Source organism: Leiobunum rupestre, chromosome 1 (assembly GCF_980474605.1).
Source record: "Leiobunum rupestre chromosome 1, qqLeiRupe1.1.hap1, whole genome shotgun sequence".
NCBI lineage: Eukaryota > Metazoa > Arthropoda > Arachnida > Opiliones > Sclerosomatidae > Leiobunum > Leiobunum rupestre.
The window spans coordinates 19,718,998-19,737,902 of NC_143384.1; the positions used below are offsets into that span (position 1 = coordinate 19,718,998).

At 34.5% G+C, this 18,905-nt stretch overlaps 1 protein-coding gene across 4 annotated transcripts in view; it reads right to left on the minus strand.

The window, feature by feature from the left end:
* LOC149961275 (uncharacterized) overlaps positions 1 to 18,905 on the minus strand; it is a 90,567-nt gene that overhangs the window by 38,588 nt on the left and 33,074 nt on the right. Inside the window, exon 1 of one of the 4 annotated variants that reach the window (XM_090176441.1) lies at positions 16,427 to 16,544. The exons of the other annotated variants lie outside the window; for them this stretch is intronic. Coding sequence (XP_090032567.1) covers positions 16,427 to 16,471 — 45 coding nt within the window. The 5' untranslated portion in view covers positions 16,472 to 16,544. Of the gene's footprint in view, positions 1 to 16,426; positions 16,545 to 18,905 lie in introns of those variants that run through there. 4 annotated transcript variants of the gene reach the window in all.

Sequence of the window (18,905 nt, forward strand, 5' to 3'; positions counted from 1 at the left end):
TTTGGGGGACCGCGGTCGGATCAACTCTATTGGGGGCCCTATGCAAAGAATTGGGAGCCTCAAAAACGAATTACGAAATATTATAAAAATTATAACCTCGATTACCCCTGTGCCATGGCCCATTCCTTAATCGGGTCTGACTTGGCCTACGTCATAACATCGGCTTCCCTTAAGCTTGGGAGATAAGGGGAGCAGACGTCATAGCAGACGACGTTATGCCATAGGAGGATGAAATGTCCTCCCACGGTCTTTCGGAAACATTCTATTATGGGAAATTAATATTAAGCACGCTATGTAGAGAAATTAACAGACACGGAAATACACGGTGGGCTAAATGAGACGGTGGTTTCCGTTATCCGTTAGCGACACTCGAGCCACACGCACATATCCCGTTTTCGAATGACGCGCTAGCCCGTGACGTCTCACTGTTATGCTTTCGAGTTGAGACACTGGCCGCCAGGTGGCGATACTTATCGGGCGCGCGTGTTTAGAATACGGATGAGACAACCAGCGCTCTCTTTACAGTAATAACGTAGTAGCTGATAAATAGGCTTTATGAATACCACTATATTTTGACTAAATTTTAATTTTAGGGGTTTATACTTTAAGAGTTTGTGTGAAGGCAAAGAAGGCTCGTTTCTTACATTTGAAGGCGAAAAGGGGATGGTCTTATGAGTGTGGGGGTCAAAAGGGCTAGTTTTAAGATTGTGGATGGCAAAAAAGGGCTGGTTAAGATTGTGGATGGCAAAAAAGGGCTGGTTAAGATTGTGGATGGCAAAAAAGGGCTGGTTAAGATTGTGGATGGCAAAAAAAGGCTGGTTAAGATTGTGGATGGCAAAAAAGGGCTGGTTAAGATTGTGGATGGCAAAAAAGGGCTGGTTAAGATTGTGGATGGCAAAAAAAGGCTGGTTAAGATTGTGGATGGCAAAAAAGGGCTGGTTAAGATTGTGGATGGCAAAAAAGGGCTGGTTAAGATTGTGGATGGCAAAAAAGGGCTGGTTAAGATTGTGGATGGCAAAAAAGGGCTGGTTAAGATTGTGGATGGCAAAAAAGGGCTGGTTAAGATTGTGGATGGCAAAAAAGGGCTGGTTAAGATTGTGGATGGCAAAAAAGGGCTGGTTAAGATTGTGGAGGGCAAAAAAGGGCTGGTTAAGATTGTGGAGGGCAAAAAAGGGCTGGTTAAGATTGTGGACGGCAAAAAAGGGCTGGTTAAGATTGTGGAGGGCAAAAAAGGGCTGGTTAAGAATGTGGAGGGCAAAAAAGGGCTGGTTAAGAATGTGGAGGGCAAAAAAGGGCTGGTTAAGAATGTGGAGGGCAAAAAAGGGCTGGTTAAGAATGTGGAGGGCAAAAAAGGGCTGGTTAAGAATGTGGAGGGCAAAAAAGGGCTGGTTAAGAATGTGGAGGGCAAAAAAGGGCTGGTTAAGATTGTGGAGGGCAAAAAAGGGCTGGTTAAGAATGTGGAGGGCAAAAAAGGGCTGGTTAAGATTGTGGAGGGCAAAAAAGGGCTGGTTAAGAATGTGGAGGGCAAAAAAAGGCTAGTTTTAAGAGCGTGTGAGCCTGTGATGGGTAAAAAGGGCTGGTTTTAAGAGCGTGTGAGCCTGTGATGGGTAAAAAGGGCTGGTTTTAAGAGCGAGTGAGGGCAAAAAAGGGCTGGTGGTTGTCATTCTAAAGGCAAAAAGACTAGTTTTTTTTCATAGTGAAGACGAAAAGGGCTAGTTTTAAGTTTTGTTTCAGAATGATATTATATAATTATTGAGGACGAAAATGCTCGTTTTATGGCGAGGTTCTATAAACAGTAAACACTGTTTAAATATGTCGGTGACAGCAATCTGTGAAAACAACAGCCCACTTAAAAATAACGCGTCCTGACACCGCTGGAGGGCAACGTCCACCTTTTCCATTAAAAAGGGGAGCTGCCAACTAATTTCGTGTCGGCGGGGCGAGAGAAGGGGAGTTAGTGTTACAAAGGCTGCCAGTCATTTGACATTTTTCTGTCGTCCGTGCCTTCAATAAAACGAAGTGGCCTCCGCGTATTTACGAGAGCAGCGCCTTCGAAGGCGGGAGGGAAGGGTATCAGTCTGCTACAGACCGGATACGCGCCAAAGAACGGAAGTTCAAAATTCTACTTCCGGTGTCGGAGGCGCGGATAACGCCTAACGTCGAGTGAAAAGGAAATCAAAACATTATACGTTTGTTGACTTTATCAGCATTACCTCCGTTTAAAGTGATAAAATAATATTTAATTAGTTATTAAGTCTTTTAATACGTTTTCGATTCTGTTCATAATACAATGAACAACGTCGAAGAGGTAAAAAAGACCAACAACGTTTGGGGAAACTAAAATATATTTATTTAATAAATTGAACCGATATTTAAAACATTCCGTTAATTAGTCTTAACTTGTAACTTCGTTTTGAAGGCCTATCCAGGGTTGCCACATTTTTTTCGCAATTAAAATTCCTGACTTTTCCAGGTTTTCCCTGACCATCTCCAGAGATTTTCCCAGACTTATTTTGTGCCACGTTTTTGTATTTTTAAACCTATGTTTTAGTAAAAGTTTCCTATTTGCAACCGAAATTATATTCCCTGACATGTCACTGATTTTTGGACTAATTTTTAAAATTTCCTGACTATTCCCTGATTTTTGGACTAATTTTTAAAATTTCCTGACTATTCCCTGATTTTTGGACTAATTTTTAAAATTTCCTGACTATTCCCTGATTTTTGGACTAATTTTTAAAAATCCCTGACATTTCCCTGATTTTTGGACTAATTTTTAAAATTTCCTGACATTTCCCTGATTTTTGGACTAATTTTTAAAATTCCCTGACATTTCCCTGATTTTTGGACTAATTTTTAAAATTCCCTGATTTTTATACCCATATCCAAATTCCGTGACTAACAGGAATTCCAGGTACCGTGGCAACTCTGCCATCAGTCGAAGTACCGCGTATCGGTTCAATTTATTAAATATATTTTAATTTCCCCAAACGTTGTTGGTCTTTTTTACCTCTTCGACGTTGTTCATTGTTATCATTAGACCAACGGTGGTTCTCATTTTCTTTTATTTATAATCCAAGTTTATTCGCGACCGAAATAAACGAGTCTAGATGGCGTAACGGCGCAAACTCCTCCGAGGTAGCACCTAAGATCTAGCGCCTACTACAGACAATTTAAATAGCCATAAGAACGTTTTGATTACGTAACTGATTACAGATGTAGCATTACCTAAGGCTGTAAACAGTTTCATATGCTCGTAATCGTATAGGTTCTAAAGCAATTCAAATGCAAAATTAAGATTTCGATTATTTTAAAATTTCATAACATAAGTGTATATGATAAAATCATTGTAAAAGACGGTTCAGAGCACATTTTATTTTCATTTTTCATAAAAAAAAGTTTGCAATAGCATATCCAAATATGTACCTTCTCATTTTACTGAATAAAAAAAAAGGTATGATCTAGCTTCTGAAGCCTGACGTAGGTGGCGCGGCCAACCAAATAAAATATTAACAATAGTTAGTTAATCGATAATTTTCTTATTTGTAAATGTTTTTTTCTGAAAATATTTTTCTAATACCGGTATCGGCCAATACCGGCTTGACTTAAGCCGATAGTGGCCGATACCGATATTAGAAAAATAGGTGCATCCCTATTAAATATCCAAAACCACTTTATACTCCTGTTAAATTGAACATCTACAATAGAGGTAAGCCATCTACTTTAACAGGGTTCGTACGAAAATTTCTGATCTAAAATCCCCGACTTTTCCAGGTTATCCCTGACCAATTTTTGCCAATATTCCTGACCTTTTTGGTTATATTATTCGACATGTTTTATTATTTTATGTCAAAAAATCTTTGTTAATGTGTGGTTTGGTTGACTAACTAAAATCCCTGATTTTTCCCTGACTTTCTACGAAATGTTTTAAATCCCTGACTTATCCAGGTTTTCCAGGTTCTGTACGAACCCTGTTTAAACAGTGGAATAAAAGAACTAGCCTATGATGTCTGCTCAAACGCCATAAAATTCACCGCCAAAAGGCAAAAAAGTAAATAAAACACAACACCATAACAGAAACCAGAATATCAGCGACACGCTGTAACCCAACTCTGGTACAGACAGAATATGCGAGGGGGTTGGGGTGGGCCATGTGCCACTTCAGATACGGCCCGGTAAAAACGCCCATAGCGAACTCCAGAGAGAGAGAGAGCATATTGTTCGGGTTCAAGCCATTTATATCAGCGCAAGGAGAGGGAACTGCCGGCATCCGAGCGTGTCTGGCCCTCCCGCCATTAAGCTATTGTCTTTAACCCCTCCACCTTCTCCCCTCCCCTTCTTGGGCCAGCGCCATTTATGATGGAGTGTTCATTATATTCTGAAGAAGGGACAAGTTTGGGTAGACACCGTTGCTAAAGGTATAGCGGTTATTTTGGGTATCCGTAAACTGGATCCCTGGGTATAAGGAAGATAATATAGAGGGCTTCGTCGCTGTCTGTTCTAGGAATATATTCACATCGCTTTAGTGGCCTTAAACGTGAAACTTAAAAGCGTAAATTATTATGAAATGAAAAAGTTTGTTTATTGTGAACATCAACAGTACAAATGTACCTACAAGGGTGTACACGCAAGAGGGTAAAAAAATGTAAAACATTAGTTATTTACATACATACAAGTCGATAGGTCGACACAATGTACTAACAAGGAGACTACCCGAGGTGTTACCGGGTGTTACACACCGATTTTGTTCAAACTCGAGGGATTGGTAGACCATGTAACTTGAAAAATACTAAAGGGATTTTATTCAATGGGCAACAGGTTTGCCATGGTAACGAAAAATGTTTTTGACAACATAAAATTGAAATTTTCCCATTGAAAATAACATGGGATTTTGATCGATTTCCCTATGAAACAATTTAAAAAATTGATCAAAATGTGATCAATTTTATTTTTTTCGTCAATTTTTATAATTTTTTATTATTATTTTGGTATTTTAATTTTTTTTTTCAATTTTGTAAATGGAATCGGTCAAAATCCCATGTTATTTTCAGTGGGAAAATTTCCATTTTATGTTGTCAAAAACATTTTTTGTTGCCATGGCAAAACCGTTGCCCATTGAATAAAGTCCCTTTAGGATTGTTCAAGTTACATGAAGGTCTACAAATCCCCCAAGTTTGAACAAAATCGGTGTGTAACACCTCGGGTAGTCTCCTTGTAAGTTATTGTAACCGCAGTATATCCAAGCGTTTACAGTTAAAAATGTCTAATTGTTCAGTATATTGGTTGCAGGTTTGTTGCATCGGGCTTAAAACCTTTGTTAAACTAAATGTAAGAGGTTTGCGAATGTTATTGCCTGGTTCATGGAAATTGACAAAAGGAGTTAATTCAGTGAGATGTGAAAGTTTTATCAACCGTCACACAAAGATAATTTCGCGTTTAATGGTGTAAAATTTTATTGATTCCATGCCTAAGCAGTCTAGTAAGTGCAGTGCATATAATAATATTAACAATAAGAATATAATTAAATTTATATTAACAATAAGAATATAATTAAATTTATATTAACAATAAGAATATAATTAAATTTATATTAACAATAAGAATATAATTAAATTTATATTAACAATAAGAATATAATTAAATTTATATTAACAATAAGAATATAATTAAATTTATATTAACAATAAGAATATAATTAAATTTATATTAACAATAAGAATATAATTAAATTTATATTAACAATAAGAATATAATTAAATTTATATTAACAATAAGAATATAATTAAATTTATATTAACAATAAGAATATAATTAAAGAATAAAGTAATTAATATCAAGAATAAAGCGAATTAAATTAAATTAATATGAAGAATAAAGCAAATTAAATTAAATTAATATGAAGAATAAAGCAAATTAAATTAATATTAAGAATAAATCGAATTAAATTAATATTAATTAAATTATTATTAAGAAAAATAATATTAAGAATTATTTTAATACAAATTAAATAAATGTTAAGAAAAATAATACTAAGAATTAATTTAATACAAATTAAATAAATGTTAAGAAAAATAATATTAAGAGTTATTTTAATACAAATTAAATAATTGTTAAGAAAAATAATACTAAGAGTTAATTTAATACAAATTAAATAATTGTTAAGAAAAATAATATTAAGAATTAATTTAATACAAATTAAATAAATGTTAAGAAAAATAATATTAAGAATTAATTTAATACAAATTAAATAAATGTTAAAATTTTACTGTGCTTCTCTCGCCATTGTTCGGTTTCACTAATGTAGAAGGCAACTGAAGCGGCGCACTGTATTTTGTCTTTGGGCCGCCTTGTTTTATTTCTTTTAACTGTACATCGTCGACGCGCCGAATTCTTCGCCATTGTTCCCTATTATTCACCCCGCCATGTACAAAAAGACATTGTAACCCGTAACCGACACCGTTACGTGTGGGTTATTTTTTTCAAAGATAACTTTTGGACTTTCATTTTTAAACAGTCTTCTTTTTATATTTTTATTTTCTCATGAATATTATTTTTTAAAAGCCACAACATATTTTTCTTTTTCCGGTAAATGTCAATGACCAAAAATAAACGTTGTTCTTTTTTGGAAGGCCCGGTTTAGGAGGCGACATTTTTCAAAGTTAAAATGCTTAGTCAATGTGTAAACTTAATATCGTTAGAGAGACTGGTTTTAGTTTATTAATTATGCCTCGAGAGAAATATTCTTTCGGTTAGAAGGGAATAATTTTTTTTTAAGAACTTGTTTGGTTTTCTTGTCAGCCCAAGTCTTAAGAGTTGCAAAATTTCTTGAAACGATGCAAAATTCCCCGTCAATTCAAGGAAATTGAATTCACATGGTTGTCATAATACTTGTAAGATTTTAAATTCCTTGAATTTTTACTTGACCTTTTTAAGACCACAGTTAGATACCTTTTAGCTTAATATTATCAGAAGTTAATGAATTTAGTTATATTTAAGTTTTAAAGGGGAGCCCTTAAAGCTAATGTTTTAATTTAATAAGTTTATTTTTGCCAAATTATTAAAAATCATAAATATTAAAATCTTTAAGGTTCATGGTAATAAGATTAAAATTTATTTAATAAATTAAGTTGTAAAATGCCAGGGTTAAATTTCCTTAAAATTCCCTGACATTAACGCCTATTTTTAAATCCCCTGACCTGCATTTACAGGGTTCGTACAACATTTCCGAAATGAAATTCCCGGACATTTCCAGGTTTTCCCTGACCAAATTGCCAAATTTTCCTAGACAATTTTTGTAGAGTAAATGAATGGTTTAAGGTAAAATATTGAAAAATATTTATTATGTATTTTTAATAAATCTTTCAAAAATTTATTTGTCTGATTTTTCTTTTGGGGTCATTTTAAAATTCCCTTACTTTTCCCTGACCTTTAATTTTTGAATCATTTTCAAATTCCCTGACCTTTTGGAAACATTTTTAAATTCCCTGACTTTTCCAGGTCGTGTACGAACCCTGATTTAATACTTCAATTAACTTAAACATATTAGAATTTAATTAAATGTTGATTAATCCAATATAAAAAATTACGTAGAGAAAAGCTCAAAATATTTATAGGAAAAATAAGAAATTGGTCGTCGATTTATAGAACTTTATACTTGGAGATTGTTTTGCTAACAAAAGGAAATTACAGGTAATTTTTAGGGCTGTGCGGGTATTGATACCCGACCCGATACTCGGTCGGGTATCGGGTCGGGTATCCGCCCCGATACCCGAAATTTAAATTTTTAAATACCCGAAAGTGATCGGGTATTAAATTTTTTCCCGCCAAATAGTCGGGTATTAAAATTTTCCCGCCAAATATTCGGGTATTAAAATTTTCCCGCCAAATATTCGGGTATTAAAATTTTCCCGCCAAATATTCGGGTATTAAAATTTTCCCGCCAAATATTCTGGTATTCAAATTTTAGCGTCAATTACTGTGAGGTATAAGCAAACTGAAACAAACTGAAACCAAAAGTATGCGCACCTTTCTGTCCATATTTCAACATATGTCTCTAATGAAACTGTACTAAAATACTAAAATAAAAGGATTGTTTTTGAATTTTGGATAAATAAAAGTTTAATTAATTAATTCCCTTAAATAATGCAACTACCCGATAATTACCCGTTATTTTTAGTATCCGAATAGTTATTTTGCTTAGGCTTAAATACCCGAATACCCGATAAAAATTGGCTACCCGACCCGATACCCTAAATAAATATTTCTGATTTACCCGTACCCGACCCGAACCCGAAAAAGCACTACCCGCACAGCCCTAGTAATTTTATGTTGTAATGACAGCCAAATTTACGATTCAAATACAATGAAGTTGAACTTCATAGGTTTTAAAGGAAATTTGGTTGAAATAATTGCTACCTATATCAACACACGTAATTGAAAGTACGAAAACTATGAAATTTCTCAAAAATTGGAAAATATAAAAAGTATACGTGAGGTAAACCTAAAAAAAAATGAAAATAATACTAAAATAAACCCCAAAAATTTCAGCACCCAAATCAATTTCACCCCCACCATTGTCTTCAATAAATCGCTCACAGCATCAACCTAACCAGAAACAAAATACCACTTTCAACCTTGGCAAATGAGTGAGAAAATCCATATTAACCCAATTCAATTCCCAAAAGAAAAATATATTCCCAAAATAATCGTGCAATTTCATAACACGACGTTTCTTAGCCCAGTAACCTTTGACCTTTAACGCCTGCCAACACTAGGAACACGGACCCAATCAAGAATTTTAATGACATTCAACGTTACGCGAAAACTTTTAGTTCCTGTAGAGGGCGTTATCTCGTTTTCCCCATCAAGATGGCCGCCCCCTTTTATTAATTTCCCGAAAAATGAAATGGCGGGAGCTGTTGTTTCAAGCTTCTTTCATTTAATCCGTCGGATTTAGCGTGGGAGGGATGGGTTCACTCATTATGTAAGTAGAAGAAATTTCGCTACGCTCCAAGGAAGGCGATAAGCAATAGAAAAAACGCTGTCAAGCGCGTCTGCCATTCATTTTTAGTCTTTTCGTAATTGGGGCCAAGGCTTAATTTTGGGCCTCGGCCATTGCCTTATTAAAGTAACCTGGCCAACGTTTTGGTAAATAGAGGTAGAGGGTCGAGGCGAAAAGGGTTTTCCAAGGTGACTGTCACGTAAGTCACGACCCTTGGTGTCGATAATTGGAATTATTACGTAATGAGATTGGAATCAAGATTGTTTTTCCATTGTTCGCGACTGATTTGAATTACACGGTTGATTAAATCGCCATTGGTGGATTTATTAGCCATGAAATAAACCATAAAAGGGGTTAATTAACACGTCAGATATTTTTCTCAGCGACTAACCTTGCTTACACCATAAGTAACATAACAATAATTATAAGAAATTAGAAAATATTATCACCGAACTGATTTTTACTAGTTTTAGTTCAGCACAAAGCTAATGTGAAATATACTACCAGAATTCTATAATATTGTTCCATAAGTTTGTCACTTTGGGGAACATTTTACTGAGAGCTAGTAACGGAGTGACTTCATCACAAGAGGAACCTCTCCCCCTGGCGAGGCGCTGTCAAAGGCTGAGTGTGACGCGTTGGCAAGCGGACGCAAAACGTCGACGAAGCCCATAATGCAGTCTGTCTTGTGAACAGCTCTCAGTAAAACTTTTGCATGTGAAGAACAGTAAGTGTCACACTTAGTAAAAATATTATACACTTATGATACTACTCAATTCAGTTACAAGTCCAAGTCGTTTGTCAGTGTCCAAAAAGTTTCCGCCAGGTCATGGTTAGAGAGGGGTTTTCCATAGAATTTTTCGGTTTCCCCTTTCCATAAAAACTTGTAGAGTTAATAATAAATTATGATAATCGGGTGGCGGAGTGGTTAGCACTTTCGCCTCGCAGCAAGACGAGCCAGGTTCGATCCCAGCTTGTGGCACTGGGTGAAAACTCGGAACAAATCCTTCCGCGTAGAGTTTGCAAGTTCTCTCTTCACTGGTTAAGCTGTTCAGTTTCCCCTTTCCATAAAAACTTGTAGAGGTTAATATTATGTGTAAAGGAGCTGTTGGCATTGTAACCGGCCACCTGTTTGAAGTCGCTCGACGACTTGGGCCTAGGGTGGTGCCTCGGGTATTAGACTAGCTGCTGATTACGAGTGCATGGCACGAAGGGCTTACCACCAGCCTCGCACACATCGTAACCCATTGCTAGATGACTTTTGGGCTTAAGGTGGTGTTAATATTAATATTATTATTAGCATAAAAACAAGAGGAAGTGATATACTTATTATAATTACGTAACTTACATTTATATGAAGTAAATATGTAATATTGTAAAACTAAGTTCACGTTTTTGTCACCAGGTTTTTAAATTAAAAAAATTTGATAAAAAATGAATGGTACAAGGCTAGATCCTTTACAATTATAGGTACATTACGTTAGTTAGGGCAACAGGGCTGCCACAGTTTTTCGCATTAAAATTCCCCAAATTTTTTCAGGTTTTTATCGCATTTTCAAATATTTCCCTAAATTTTTAAATTAAATTTTAGAAAACAACTTTCATGTGCGATTAAATTAAAATTCCCAGATATTTTCCTGACTCATAAGTTCTTAAACCTCCGTGCTTTTCCCCGACTCATTTACTAGTTCTAAAAATTCCCGGATTTTCCCCCGACTTACTAGTTCTTAAAATTCCATGATTTGTCCAAGCTACCCGGAGCAATTAGTTCCTAATCGTTGAGAAGTTTGAGAACAGACCAGGAAGAAACGTTGAAAAAGTTCAAAATAAACAGGAAAATTCCACCATGATACGTCAAAAACTAATGATATTTTTTTATAAATAATGTATTTATTTCCACTTAGAGAGAATGACTAGGCTGAGACGAGTTTTCGCGATTGAAGAGCACACCGGTGACGTTTTTCCTTCCCCCCTTTCTAGACCATGATGCTCGAGGATAGTTTCAACATAGTCATTCTCTTCAGCCATAAATAAATACATTTTAATATTACCAAGAATGTATTTACTGCTATCATAAGTAACATAATAACATAAGTATGACGTATGACATCTTCCTATTCAGCAATGCAATTTTTTTTTTGGTTTCGCCAATGACAACGTAAACCATTACATACCGATGGACCGAGGGGTAAGACACTCTGCGAACTCGGTGTACACTGCCGTACCTTTAACATTTAAATTAAAGGAATATTTTTGGCATTGTAAGTTACTTTATACTCCTTTTAAATTTAATTTCATAATTACTTGATAACCCGACTCGTTAAAAATATTACTCGAGATTTTATTTAGTTACTCGACTCGAATAAAAGAAAGTTTCTCCTTAATCAAGTACTCGATTACCCGATGAAAAAAATTAATACTCCATAACCATTAATCGCACAGCCTTACGGACTAGCCAAGGCCTATTAAAAATTGAAATGCTTTCAAAAGTTTAAATAACACTTTTGGAAAATAATGGTGAATTATTGAATCGGAAGATTAAAACTATTATAAGCACTGGCTCCATTTTCGAATTTCAATCCTAAACGCGTGTATTTTTCGCCATCAAACTAACCAACTATTTTGCCGACGGAAACAGTAGGAGGGGTCTAGTTTCCTGTTCGGAAACTTCCTATTTCGCAATCCCTCATTAACCGAATTCGTTCTGCGTCATACTTATGGTTATTACGTTACTTATGGCACAATTAATAAAATCGTTGGTGGCGCTCGCTTCAATCGCTTAAGGAGCCAATAAGATACTGATTAGAATTTGTTTATGGGCAGAAGCTTACTATTAGACCATGAGGAGGCATTGGATGAAACGCTAAAATTCCTATCAACCTAGTCATATAAATAAATACATTATTGATATTACCGAGAAAAGTAAGCAAAATCTTGGAACATGGCGTTAAATACGGTCTTAAAACATGATGGTACATAAAAATAACCCAACAAACCACGCGCTGGTCCCTCTTGATTATTCATGCAGGATGACCACAGGAAACCCACCAATTTTTTATATTCAAAAATTGGAAATTTAGTCATTTTACAGGAAATTATATGAATAAATTTTAGGTAAATATAGGAGTAAATTTTAGGAAAATATAAGAAATTATAGGGGGAATTTTTAGGAAAATATAGGAACGATCATGTGAATTTATAGGAAAATTTCAATATAGTAATATTATATTTTCAATCATTTTGAAACAGCAGCCAGACGTTAAAGCCAATGAAATTAGTGATTTAATAAAAGGCTGACTAAATTGAAATCAAAACGCGAAGTACGATAAATATATAAAAAAAATAGGAAAATTGACAAAGTAAAATATAGTAAGATAATCGAAATATAGGAAAATGTATAAAATATCAGAAGTGTGGTCACCCTTCATATACGTTGATGTGCCTATTTTATTTAAGCGGAATTTTAAAATGCCTATCCTTTTACGAAGGAAGAGGTCTGGTGACTGGCGCCTTTAAATTCCGCTATTGTTCCTAGATGAGCAATTTGTTATTTGTTTAATTTACTTTCCTTTTTCATTTCCGCGATGAACAATACGAAGATGAAATTGTCAAGGACTTTTTTTATTTAAAGTGACAGTCACTTGGAAGCACCGTTAAAGGCGGGATAATTTAGAAATAACCTTACGTTGACGTCTCTTACGTTTTAAATAATTTGTATAAAATATTAGGGTATATAAAAACAACACAAAGTTATGTTTCGATTGTGTATTCGCACATATTTCAGTTATATTTTTCCAATTATCTCTTTACACAATAGGGATATAAAGTTGAAGTTAATTTAGTAAGTTGAAGTGTGTAGTATATTTAATATTTTAAATGGGTTAAGCACACATATCCTTCTAGAAATTGTTACACCACAAGATGGCAGTGCTAAAAGTGGGCGTCGTCAAAATTTAATAAAGCGAGCCAATTATCAGAGTTTCTTAATAATGACAATTTTCACCACAAGATGGCAATGCTCAAAGTGGGCGGAGTCAAATTCAATAAAACGTTGTAAAAAAATCAGATTATCTTTACGTCAATTTTTGCCGAAAGATGTCAGTGCGAAAATTGGGCGAAGTTCTATATTTAATCAAGTATGCCCAAAATCAGCGATTATCTTAAATACAATTTTCACCACAAGATGGCAATGCTCAGAGTGGGCGGAGTCTTTAAATTTAATAAAGCATGTCTAAAATCAGCGATTATCATAAATACAATTTTCACCGCATAATGGCAGTGCTGAAAATGGGCGGAGTCGAAATTCAATACACCAAAAATTATCCAAATTACAATTTTCACCACAAGATGGCAATGCTCAAATTGGGCGGAGTTTTAAATTTAATAAAGCGTCCCTAAAATCAGCGATTATCATAAATACAATTTTCACCGCAGGATGGCAGTGCTAAAAAAGGGCGGAGTCCAAATGTAATAAAGGGATCCAAAAATCTGAATAAATACAACGCACCGTATGATATAAAATTTAACACAAATTGTCATTTCACTTTTAAGGGAAAAACGTACAATGGGTTACAATCAGGACAAAGTTTTCACTAGAAAAATATTCAAATCGTAAAAAGGTTTTATTCCTGTATTCACAACGGCCGTCCGGTCCAAATAAATCGGCATTGTTTCCATTCCGTAAATATATTTAAATGGGTCTTCTATACGAAAAACGAACGTGGGATTTCCAGGGAAAAAGGGGAATTTTACACCGAAACTTGCTGAGCGGGCGTTATACCAAAAGAGTATACGCGGGTTAACTTATCGACAGCGTAATCAATTATATTAAAAAAGTTTAAAAACCCGCCCACAATAAAATGCTTCTCCCACACGAACAAAAACGGATGTTTAAAATTTAAACGCTAGCAAAAATTGTGCTGAATTAAGAGCTTCGAACCCAGCTTATGTTTGTGTTTTGTAGTTTTTTGAGAAACTGAAAATTAATTTTATAAATACTTTGTATGTAAATGCAAAATTCATGTAGATTTTTTCCGATAGAACAAATTTAGTTACAAATTTTTGTTTCATATTAACTATATAATTACAAAAATTAGAAGGATTTATTTTGTTAGATTGCGTATTTTTTTAAATAAAATTTCCTTACAAACTTTGTATATTAATTATATAACAATAATAATAATAATTATTATTTACATTACGTTAGACATATTTTTTAATTTCTTTACAAAAATACCTTTCTGTCAAATTAAAATGGGACCAAGCTATCACGCGAAACCGAATAACAACCAACTAACTTCGAAATTGCGTAACAAATAAATACCAAAAACTACGAAAGCTTATAAATTGGGTAACATAAATACCTACAACTCCGAAAGATTAAAAATTGAGTAACATAAATACCACCAGCTCCGAACGCTTATAAATTGCAATACCAACAACTCCGAACGCTTATTAATTGCGTAACATATAAATACCAACAGCTCCGAACGCTTATAAATTGCGTAACATATAAATACCACCAGCTCCGAACGCTTATTAATTGCAATACCAACAACTCCGAACGCTTATTAATTGCGTAACATATAAATACCAACAGCTCCGAACGCTTATAAATTGCGTAACATATAAATACCACCAGCTCCGAACGCTTATTAATTGCAATACCAACAACTCCGAACGCTTATAAATTCCGTAACATAAATACCAACAGCTCCGAACCCTTATAAATTGAGTAACATATAAATACCAACAGCTCCGAACGCTTATAAATTGTGTAACATAAATACCAAAACCATCTAACGAGTATAAGCCGCATAACTCATAAATACCAATAAAAATAAAAAACAGATGCCCAAAAGTAACCTCCAAGCGTTACAAATATTTCGGCAAAAATACGGGTATGGGAACACCTTGAAATCGAATAGGACATTTATTCACCGGGTAAATAGGGGCTGTAGTGAATTTCATTAATAAACAGTAGGTCTGTTACGTAAAATCTGAGGTGACAAAACGATCAAAACTATCGACGAGGGTACAGTTTACGCCTTTCAAGCAGCAGCATCATTGTCAATTCAACCTGTCGCGTTTCGTAGTAAATTTAGTTCCCGCCCAAAAGCATTAAGGTAGATGGGAGAAAAATGTACCTTATTTCGTATGCGTAACTACATTTACGACTACTTGGAAGGAATTAGTGTTTTTGATATTTTTCAGCATAATTATGCGGTAATACGAAGGCTCGTACAATACCCAGCCAGAGTTAAAATCCAAACGCTTCGGTTAAAGTAAATTTGATATCGCGTCTACCTTGATATACTGGATGCGTAATAAGTGGGGAATTTTCCGGGTTATTTTATACGCTTGGTTTCAGTACCATACAGCTGCTGTAAAATGATATTCACAGCCTCTTTTAACGTTGGTTTTGACTGGTTCTAATCTTTCGGTGGTTTAAATAATTAAATGTATGGTTGTATCGATTACTCTTATAGGTATTTCTTAGTTACAAATATTAACGGTTGTATTATTGATGTTTAGAAGCATTTTAATTTATGATTTCGGAGATTATAAGATCGATTGAACAATTTAAAACCACTCTTACGTAACATTCGATATAATATTGGATTTGAAATTAGCAAAATTTGTCATTTCAAAACCGATATCTGGTATCACTTTGGCCAATTGAAAACCAATAACCAATATTTCGACATTATCGGGAATTTTAAAACCAATATTTCAACATTATCGTTAATTTTAACATTTCCGATAATTTGAAAACCAATATTTCAAAATTTTCGTTAATTTGAAAACCAGTATGTCGACAATTTCGTTAATTTGAAAACCAGTATGTCGACAATTTCGTTAATTTGAAAACCAATATTTCAACATTATCGTTAATTTTAACATTTCCGATAATGTGAAAACCAATATTTCAAATTTTCCGTTAATTTGAAAACCAGTATGTCGACAATTTCGTTAATTTCAAAACCAATATTTCAACATTTTCATTAATTTCAAAACCAATACGTCGACAATTTTGTTAATTTGAAAACCATTAAAAGCAACTTTAAAACCAAAAATAACCAATATAGTGTACCATTTCGGCCATATCAAAACCAATATTTTAACATTTTCGTTAATTTTAAAACTAAGTGTACTAATTTTGATCATTTCAAAAATTAAAATTCAGTCAAACATAACCATAATAACAAATCCTGGTAGAGGCAATATTTTTACAACACCGAAACCTCTCTTTGCCCGCACCCGAAAAGAACCACGTTATTTATAACTCCCAACATCAGATCCCATCAAAACAAATCTTAAACCCCACGGTTACCAAAAATAACCATGTTCGCGTCATAAAAAAACTCCGCAACCATCCTTCTAAAACATCAAAAACTCTCCAACAAAAATCCATAAAATACTTACGGTAAAAAACTGTATAACATCTTTGTAAAGTCTATCAGAACCCATGTTCTAAGCCAAAACATGGACCACAAAAACCACGATAACCCAGTTAAACCGAAAAACTACATACTCCGAAGATCCCAAGCACATGTAACTGACGAACAAAAAACCGCTGTAAATACAAACTTCACGAGGCGGGGAGAAAGAGCGCCTAGTCGCGTAGTTACGTCAAAATTCCGCAGGGTGTCGCTAGTGGAAAACGAACGGACGAGGGAGGGAGAAAGAGAACTGACTTATGAGCGTTCCCCCCCTTAAGCCTAATAATAACCTATAACACAGAGATGCGCAGTCTCACTTGACACGGCCGGAAACCGAGGCTAAAATTCAACAACTTGCCATCATACCGTAGAAAAGGTTATAAGCGTCTATTAACATTCGCCACTTTTCGGCTGTATAAGGAAATTTTGTTGTGGCGCCGTCTATCGTAACGCGTCACATTTTAGTCTGGAATGTTACGTAAGGTATTTCGCGCCTTATTTATTGCGCCGGCGCAGTGCGTTATCACGTGACTAAGGTGAACGAATGTTTAATGTACGTTTTTCGGTTTTTTTCGGGTTTAGGCCTAAAAAATTCCTAAAACACATTTACGATTGCAAATTTTAGATCAAAATGTTTTTGTAATCAGAGCTGGTTTTAACAACTACAATTAATTGATAAACCACACCCATTTATATTCATATAGCATGCCCTTTTTAAAATTAAAATACAGCCCCAAAACAAAAAGTCATTAGCCCAATTAAGATTAATGAGGATGTATATAAGGATCCTTAAATTGTTTCGAAAGAAAACTAGCGTAAATGTAGATAAATTTAAATTTTTGTTATTCCTATTACCACCTAACGTCATTTCCTAGAAGTTCCTTTTAACAGGGTTTGCCAGATATTTAACCGGGGTTGGCCAGATATTTAACCGGGGTTGGCCAGATATTTTACCGTCTAAGTTATGTCACATGATAAATGTATAGCCTCCCTGTTCTCCAACATTTTCCAGGTGAAATAAATTAATTATAACGAAACCTACATGGTAGCCCTGTGAAAATTGAGTCTGCTTCACTGTTTTGACCCCTCATGACCTTCTAAGAGACGCCCACTACTAAAATTTCAGTGACGCAAAGAATGCGCAAAACATCAAAATAAAAAATCTGGGTTAAAATTTCGCTTCTATTTCAATAATTATAGACATCGCGAAAGCGGAAGTTAGGAAGATGACTATTTAAAACGTCATTAGGGGAAACAATCGTCGTCAGGGGGCGTGTTCGTACGACTGCGAAGGTTTTAACTCTCTAAACTGTTTTAAACGCCCCCTATTATCTACAAAAGTAACTGATAAAATTTATAAAAGCGTATAAAATATTCCTTAAGAGAATAATCCCCTATAATTTAAAAAAAAAACCGTTAAATACAAACGTTTCTTAAGCCTTGGCTGTTTCATAATGGACTACAGCTTAGGACGTACACACTTTACCACCTAACCGGCTTCGCTTTTAGAACCAACTATTTAATATAAATTTCGTACGAGCGTCAAACCCCCGCATGCCTGATTGAGCTACTCGTGACCGCGCGCGCTTAACAGATGACACCGAAATATTAAATGAAGTTCTTTGATTGGTTTTTTGTGTGAAGCCAAAAAATGAACCGATGAAAGGACGGTTTTATTTCCAAAACAATGGAAGTTTTGTTGAAATTTATCTGAGCGTGTAATCGCGGCAATATAAAGGTGGTGAATGGTACATTTCCGAAGATAAAACGTTTAATAGATGGTTTCGTGAACGAGCCGAGGCCTAACGGAATCGCCTTTGGAATACAGATTAGGCTTAGCGAAAAGTTAGTTCAATATTTATCATAACATATGGTTGCCTGGCTTTATTATTATAAAATCATTAAATTTGTCATTAAACGCAGAGTCCACAATAAAATTAAATTATTAAATACTTTAATTTATTACTTTATATTTAAGCATTTAATTTTAACCAGTTCTTTAATAAGTATTTAATTGTCCCCTATCACAGTTCTTCAATCCATCTAGTGAAAATCAACCATTTTTTTTTAATTTGTTCACTAAAATTTGGTTTAGAGGGTAATTTTGCGCCAAAAAGCCGACTTACAAATTATTTTAAATGAATTATAAACGGTTTTGGAGATATTTGATACCAAATGTGGCCAAAAATTGAAAAAAGTGACCATGGCCTTTAAAGTCAAAAATTCATATCTTTTGATATAATAGTCCTATTCTAACCAAAATAAAGTTATTATTAAGACATTTTGGCGTTCCTTTCAATTAAAAATCTAGAACATTCTACTTTGAACCGTTATTTATTTAAAATTCAAATTGAATCATTTGACATTTGACCTTTCCTTGTTACTCAATTTTTAAAAATATTTCAATACATTTTTTCGAATTTCCCATCCGTGATTTACTAGATAATGTCGAGGTATAATTT